This window comes from Nestor notabilis, unplaced genomic scaffold (genome assembly GCF_000696875.1).
Source record: "Nestor notabilis isolate BGI_N333 unplaced genomic scaffold, ASM69687v1 scaffold23707, whole genome shotgun sequence".
NCBI classification, from domain to species: Eukaryota; Metazoa; Chordata; class Aves; order Psittaciformes; family Psittacidae; genus Nestor; species Nestor notabilis.
Window position 1 is genome coordinate 7,206 of NW_009936348.1, and position 7,917 is coordinate 15,122.

At 55.5% G+C, this 7,917-nt stretch overlaps 1 protein-coding gene across 1 annotated transcript in view; it reads left to right on the plus strand.

Moving 5' to 3' along the window:
* Positions 1-7,876, plus strand: part of LOC104408647 (dynein heavy chain 17, axonemal-like) — a gene marked incomplete at its 3' end in the record, with an annotated part of 15,024 nt that extends 7,148 nt beyond the window's left edge. The window contains 20 exon segments of the mRNA XM_010018305.1: positions 1-106; positions 186-302; positions 385-471; positions 713-856; positions 1,304-1,552; positions 1,768-1,890; positions 2,110-2,457; positions 2,532-2,623; positions 2,780-2,906; positions 3,129-3,281; positions 3,720-3,845; positions 3,949-4,035; positions 4,175-4,300; positions 4,703-4,863; positions 4,951-5,107; positions 5,505-5,609; positions 6,017-6,174; positions 6,744-6,882; positions 7,355-7,582; positions 7,739-7,876. The exon segment at positions 1-106 is cut by the window's left edge and continues 8 nt beyond it. Coding sequence (XP_010016607.1) covers positions 1-106; positions 186-302; positions 385-471; positions 713-856; positions 1,304-1,552; positions 1,768-1,890; positions 2,110-2,457; positions 2,532-2,623; positions 2,780-2,906; positions 3,129-3,281; positions 3,720-3,845; positions 3,949-4,035; positions 4,175-4,300; positions 4,703-4,863; positions 4,951-5,107; positions 5,505-5,609; positions 6,017-6,174; positions 6,744-6,882; positions 7,355-7,582; positions 7,739-7,876 — 2,971 coding nt within the window.
* Positions 7,877-7,917: the final 41 nt, after the last annotated feature.

Sequence of the window (7,917 nt, forward strand, 5' to 3'; positions counted from 1 at the left end):
GAGGCAGGCAACAACCGACACCATGTTTCAGCCCCTGAAGGAGACGATTGCCCTGCTCAGCACTTACGGAGTGGAGATGCCGGAGAAGGTCTACCTGCAGCTCCAGGTGAGCCCTGTGGGGTGCAGGGGGCCAGGCACAGGCTGCATGGGGCCAGGCTGCCCACGCTGTGCCGTGTTGACTGCAGGAACTCCCCGAGCAGTGGGACAGCACCAAGAAGCTCTGCCTGCGCGTGAAGCAGAACGCAGCACCGCTGCAAGCCAACGAGGTCAACATCATCCGCAGGAAGTGCCAGCAGTTCGAGGTGCCTGCCCTGGGGCTCGGCAGCCTGGGGAAGCTCCCACTGCTCTCCCAGGCTGCCCCCTGAGCCCCGTCCTCCTGCACAGGTCCAGCAGCGTGTCTTCCACGAGAAGTTTCGGGAAGACGCCCCTTTCTTGTTCACTCATCAAGACCCCTACGTGTCCTTGAACACGGTGAGGAAGGGGAGGACACCAGGAATGGTGATGTCCCCCTTGGCACTGCCTGGCCACCCCCAACCCCATCCATAGGGGCTCTGCTCCAACTCAGTCCCAATGGGTAGGGTCTCACCCTACAGCAGCCTCCCATCCCCACCATGCTGCAGCAGGGATGGAGCCATCACTGGGGTAGGAGACACGTCCCTGTCACACTGGCCCTGGCTGAGACCTTTTCTATTTGTCCGTCTAGCAACAGAAGCTGATCACTGCCATGGAGGGTGACTTGGCTGCCCTGTCAGAGTCGGCTGGGCTGTTTGAAGTGTTGGTCCCGGAGTACAAACAGCTCAAAGCATGCCAGCGGGAGGTGCGCCTGCTGAAGCAGCTCTGGGACATGATCGTCCTGGTACGTGCCACAGCCTGTGAGCCAGCGCAAGGGGAGGCAGGAGGAGGCAGGAGACGAGAACGTGCAGTTCAGGCTTCTGGGTGTGCTGGGCTGCTCCTCATGGTTTTGAAGTTCCTGAGGCCATAAGGAGCTGCCCGGTGTCTGCAGATGGTGACTGCTGGCAGCCATCTGCGGTGAGCACAGTGACAGGGAGCCCCAGGCTCGGTGCTGGTCCCTGCACCAGAGCACGATGCCCAGCACTGCCTCCAGGCAAAGGCTTGACAGCAGAGTGCTGCTGGCTCCTGAGAGGCTCATTGCCACGAGAGGTGGGATGAGACACAGATCAGGTTATTGTCACAGTGTTAGGGCAGGTCTGCTGGGGGGCAGGGGGAGGGGGGCTGTGCATCCCAGCACAGGCGCTGGGCAGGAGTGCTTCTGCTAATTGTGAGCATGTATTCCCAAATTCAGGTTAACACGAACATTGACGACTGGAAGACCACCAGGTGGAAGGATATCGATGTTGAGCAGATGGATATCGACTGTAAGAAATTTGCTAAAGACATTCGGAGCTTGGATAAGGAGATGAGAAGCTGGGATGCGTTCATAGGGCTGGACAACAGCGTAAAGAACATGATAACATCCCTCCGTGCTGTGAACGAGCTGCAGAACCCAGCTATCAGGGACCGGCACTGGCAGGAGCTCATGCAGGCAACCCAGGTGCTCCCAACATTCCCTGTCTCCAGCCTCTGGCCTGGGAGGCTCCTGGGATTTGCATCCATCACGGGAAGCATGCAATAGCTTTTAAAAGCTGGTCATAAGTAAATATTTGTGTAGGGTCTTTAAATGTGGGTGTCAATGAGCTCGTTTGGGCTAGCACTGGGCTGCCCCTGTCAAGGGGAATCCATGTTCCGACAGTGCTGATTCTGCTCCAGGTGAAATTCACCATGTCCGAGGACACAAGCCTTGCGGATCTGCTGCAGCTGAACCTGCACAACTTCGAGGATGAGGTTCGTGGCATCGTGGACAAAGCCATAAAGGAGTCAGGAATGGAGAAGGTAATTGGGGCTCGGTTCCTCCCATGTGTCGCTGAGAGCCCTGCTCTCATGTGGCTCTGTGCTGTCAGCACTCATGTTCCTGCTCCCGGGGGCTGGAGTCCACATGCAGCACAGCACTGTGGAGCTCATCCCCTGGAAGGAGGCGTTCCTGCTGCTGCCTTTCTGCAGAGCCTGGGACTCGGCACCACAGAGTCCAGCTCATTTCTCACCCATCTGCAGGTGCTGAGCAGCCTGGATGCTACCTGGGCGACAGTGAAGTTTGAGCACGAGCCCCACCCCAGGACTGGCATCATGCTGCTCAAGTCTGATGAGGAGCTCATTGAAACGCTGGAGGACAATCAAGTACAGCTGCAGAACTTGATGACCTCCAAGTACCTTGCCTTCTTCCTTCAGGAAGTGTCATCCTGGCAGTACAAGCTGTCGACTGCCGATGCCGTTATCAGCATCTGGTTTGAGGTGCAGAGGACATGGAGTCACTTGGAAAGCATCTTCATTGGCTCCGAGGACATCCGCAGCCAGCTGCCGGAGGATTCGAAGCGTTTTGAGGCTATTGATCGGGATTTCAAAGTGCGAAGCCTGTTCCTGGGCCCCGGGAGCTCGTCACTGCTTTGGGTAGACCTGAAGCATTTTTCTTCCTGCAGGAACTAATGGCTGATGCAGTAAAAACTCCCAATGTGATTGAAGCTACAAACAAGAGTGGTGTCTATGAGAAGCTGGAAGAGTTGCAGAAGAGGTGAGGTTCACATCCTGGTGAAGTGTGATGGAAAGGCCAAAGGAGGAGTTTGATTTCTCCCAAGTGGTGTTTGTCCCAACTTGACAAGGACTTAGCAAAAAGCAAAAACTACTACATGAGGCTTTAACTGCAGGTTATTTCCTTGTTTTCTGCTAGATTGGTGGTCTGTGAGAAGGCTTTGGCTGAATACCTCGAGACAAAAAGACTGGCTTTTCCCAGATTCTACTTTATTTCCTCTGCAGACCTGCTTGATGTTTTATCTAATGGGAACGAGCCAGTTGAGGTAAGGGTTGTGCAAAGCATGGAGACAAGTCCTGTGTCTCTTGCGTGCTCACTTTTTACAGCAGTTTTGAAATGTTTTCCACCCTAAGGGGCAGAACACCAGTCCTGGTACCCTCCGTCTCGGGGATGCAGCACCCTGAGAGCCGTGCAGGAGTTAATCCAGGTGGTGATCACAGCTCCATGCAGGATGGCGGTCCCTGACCAGCCATGCCTCTGTCCTCAGGTGTCCCGTCACCTTGCGAAGCTGTTTGACAGCCTGGCTAAGCTGAAGTTCAAGAAGGGTGTGGATAAAAAGCCCATGAAGGTTGCCCTGGGGATGTTCAGTCTGGATGAGGAGTACGTGACCTTCGACGCACACTGCAACTTGTCTGGCCAGGTCGGCTGAGCTGCACGGAGCCTCCGAGTGCAGGGGCAGGGGTGGGCAGGCATGGGATGGGGATGAGCCTTGTTCTTGCTGGGCACTAACAGCAGCTTAAAATGCAGCTGTGAAGCCTTTCAACCACAAAAGCCCAGAAATGGGATCTGCATTATGGGTGAACAGTGCTGCAGCACTATCAGAGTCATCTCAGCCCCCTCGGGTGGTCACAGTGGGGTTCTCCCCTCTCTGTTGGCCACAATCAGCCCATGCTCCGTAAACTGCTGCGGGAAGTGCCCTACAGGGCCGGGGTCTGCCACAAGCCTGTCGTGATGCACAGGCAGAAGCTCGCTGTGCAGGGCAGAGGGGAGCCACCTGCACGCTGCTGTGGAGTCACGCGCTGCACCGGACACAGGCTGGGAGCTGCTAGCTCAGGGTTTGCTGGGTGTGACCCTCTAGGTGGAGGTTTGGCTGAACCGAGTGCTGGCCAGCATGCGTTCCACGCTGCGGGCCCTCATCCCCGAGGCCATGGTTACCTATGAGGAGAAGCCGCGGGAGCAGTGGGCATTCGACTACCCCGCACAGGTAGGAGCTGCCCGCCCACAGCCTTCATGGGGCTGGGATGTTTTCCTTGATGGCCACGTTTTCTCCTTGTGCTTTGCTGCAGGTTGCTCTGACGTGCACCCAGATCTGGTGGACCACAGAAGTCGGCATGGCCTTTTCGAGACTGGAGGAAGGCTATGAGAATGCAATGAAGGATTACAATAAAAAGCAGGTTGGCATCCCGGTGACCTGAGCTGGAGCTGTCCTGCAGACCCTCTCTGCTCAGAAAAGGCAATGTCTGGTCCAGGGTGTCACTGGGAGATGGGCAAATAATGACATCAATTTTCCGTTCATCATCTTCCCTTCCTCAGATTGCTCAGCTAAATGCTCTGATTTCACTACTCATTGGACAACTCACTCCTGGAGACAGGATGAAGATCATGACAATCTGCACCATTGATGTCCATGCCAGGGATGTTGTGGCCAAAATGATCCTTGCAAAGGTATTCGTTACAAGAGGGTATTTTTACTGCTTGGTGTCCTGGCACCTCTGAGCACAGATTTCATGTTATTTTATTACTTCTCACTATTCAATAAGTATCCTGATAGCATGAGGAAAGCACACGTGGGGTGTCAGGGTGCATGGGGGGAGCCAGGGAGGTGACGGCACACCTGGGGCAGACAAGACCAGGCTGGGGCTCATGCAAAGGCAGCTCCAGCAGCAGCTTGCCACAAGCCTTGGCACAGGGCTGTGCACAAGCACACGAAGGGGCAACCCTCACCCACCCCAGCGCTGCACTGGGACCTGTCTGCACGCTCTCCTCATGCACGGAGGTGGGGAATGGTCCCAGTGTGCATGTGGGAGCTCAGTGGGTCAGGTCAGCAGCGCTGCCCCGCAGGTGGAGAACGCGCAGGAGTTCACGTGGCAGTCGCAGCTCCGGCACCGCTGGGACGACGGGATGAAGCACTGCTATGCCAACATCTGCGACGCACAGCTCCAGTACTCCTACGAGTACCTGGGGAACACGCCCCGGCTGGTCATTACCCCGCTGACAGACCGGTGGGTGCTCGGCTCCCCGCTCCCACTGCGGTGCCGGGGCCGTGCCACGCTGCCGGTACCACTCAGCCCTGTGTCCTCCTGCCGCAGGTGCTACATCACCCTCACCCAGTCCCTCCACCTCTACATGGGGGGAGCCCCCGCTGGGCCTGCGGGCACTGGGAAGACAGAGACCACCAAGGACCTGGGCCGGGCGGTGGGCATGATGGTCTATGTCTTCAACTGCTCTGAGCAGATGGACTACAAGGTAGGGAACGGGACAATGGCACCGAGGTGAGAGTCAGGGGATGTCCAGCAAGACAAATGGGGGACCCTCTGTCACGAGGCACCACTGCAGCATGCAGCCCCTGTGTTTGGCTGCAGCATCTATCACCAATGCCCTAAAGCTGCTCTCTCCCTGACACAACACGTGGATCTGGCAGCAGCCCCTGGTGCCATCCTGCATCACTCATTCCCACCACAACTCCAGCCAGCTCGTGTCCATGGAATCCCAAATGAGCTGAGGGAGCTGCAATGCTGCAGAGCATTTCCCTAGGGCAAGGGACAAATCACAAAAGCAAGAGCAGCTCCCAGACCTTGAGCTGTTTTAACAAATCCCCACATTGCAGCCTCTGTGTAAAGCATCTCTGGTGCTTTCCCTGCAGTCCTGTGGCAATATCTACAAGGGCCTGGCTCAGACTGGCGCCTGGGGCTGCTTTGATGAGTTCAACCGCATTGCAGTGGAGGTGTTGTCCGTGATCGCTGTGCAGGTACATGCCCTCTGTGCACACCAGTAGCAGGTAGGGACGGGATGAGTCTTTCTTGCTCACATGCAGAGCATTCTTTCAGTTAAACCTGACTTTCAAAAGGATGGTTTGCTGCCGTATTTCCACTGTCTTGTGTTGGGATGCAGATGAAGGGGTAGTGCAGCAGTACGGGGGCTTTGGGCACATTTAAGGTCATGCAGCCCATCTGTGTCCCATCCTGGTGACCTGTCACCCCTATTGGCACTGCCATAGCCTGGTGCTGTGGCTTTGGCAAGCTCTCAGTGTTATTTCTAGCATTGCTCATGGCACAGCGGGAACTCCAGGCTCACCTTCCAGGGCCGTCGGTGAGGGTGAGCTGGGGTGCGGGGAGCCGCAGTGCTGCTGGCACAAACACCTCTGCTTGCTGCCAGGTGAAGTCTATTCAAGATGCAATTCGTGCCAAGAAGAAAACCTTCAATTTCCTTGGAGAGACAATCAGCCTGGTCCCGTCAGTTGGGCTTTTCATCACCATGAACCCTGGCTATGCAGGACGGACAGAACTGCCTGAAAACTTAAAAGCTCTGTTCAGGTAACTGTAGGCAGATGGGTCTGTGTGTGACTGCAGTAACTGCAGCATTTACCTCTGCAGCAACACTAGTGTGCTGCATCCACAACATGGCCTCAGACCCTGCTGGTGCAAATGAGGGTGTTTGAATCAGGGACACCTTGGCTCCCAGGACAGCCCTGCTCAGGGCCCTGGGGTGCTCAGAGGCTGCTCAGCCTGGGGGTGGGATGCTCGGGGTGTCCAACTGCCACCTTGAGCTACAAATCCGGTTGAGAATAGTTAAAAAAGGTGGTTAAGTGCTGGAAGGGCTGGCCCAGGGATGCTGTGGGATCTGTGTCCTTGGAGGAACTTAGACTATGACTGCAGAAGGCTCAGGGTGACCTGATCCACTTGTGACATTCTGCTTGGAGCAGAAAGCTGGACAAGAGACCCCCAGAGCCCCCAGCCTCTGTAAATCACTGCCCGGCTCTCTGATGCTAACAGCAGGGAACGAGTTATACTGGCAACTCGGGTTCAAATTCTTGGTGGCTGTGGGAGGGTGAGGGGCTGCAGGTGCCATGCACGGCCCTGCGAACCGCTGCTGCCCTTCCCAGGCCCTGCGCCATGGTAGTCCCCGATTTTGAGCTGATCTGTGAAATCATGCTCGTTGCGGAAGGCTTTATGGATGCAAAGCTCCTGGCAAGAAAGTTCATTACTCTGTACACACTCTGCAAAGAGCTTCTGTCTAAACAGGTAATTTCACAGTATTGCACAGTTCTTGAAGATGAAAGAGCTTCCTTGAATTTCAAACCTGATGGATTGTAGTTAGACTGTTGGTAGTAATGCGCTGGCTGGTGTTCTGCATAGTTCAGGTCTAAGGCTGGGCAAAGTCCACTTCCATGCTGGTGCATCATCTGGCATATTTCTGCCTTATGGAAGAAATCAAGAATTCCAAAAATAGAATCAAATAGAATACAGCAGTTAAGATGAGAGCATCCAGATATTATTCATCTCAGCAGAAGAAATTTACAATAAACATGTGCTTCCAGGAAGCAAGCCCAGGCTGGGGCTTGTCCTGTAAATAAGCTCACTTTAAGGCCAGTTGCCTGGACACTGTGTGGGTAACATGGGGGTGGGGTGATGGACAGGGTGTTCCTCAGGGGTGTTGGTTAAAGCAGTTCTCCCTCACCACAGTTAAACTGTAATACTTTGCTGCCTGTCTCAGGACCACTATGATTGGGGTCTGCGGGCTATCAAGTCCGTGCTGGTGGTAGCAGGCTCCTTGAAGAGAGGGGACCCCAGCTGTGCCGAGGACCAAGTTCTGATGAGAGCTTTACGAGACTTCAACATCCCCAAGATCGTGACAGATGACCTGCCTGTCTTCATGGGGCTCATTGGAGACCTGTTCCCAGCCCTAGATGTCCCCAGGAAGAGGGACCTCCAACTTGAGAAGGTGCAAACCCAGAGACCTTCCAGCCCTGGCAGGGTCCAGAGGCTGAAGGTGCATTGAGCACATCTGGGGGCAGCTGGGTGGTCTCTGGGGTCTTGCTGAGGCTGTGGTGGCTGCCCTCGGTCAGTGCCCATGGTCAGTGCCCGCTCTCCCTCCCAGATCATTAAGCAGTCTGTGCTGGAGCTGAAGCTACAGGCAGAGGAGAGCTTCGTGCTGAAGGTGGTACAGCTGGAGGAGCTGCTGCAAGTGAGGCACTCCGTCTTTGTCATCGGCAATGCCGGCTGTGGCAAGTCCCAGGTAGCTGCCAAACCATCCCTGAGGACACGGGTGTCCTCCTG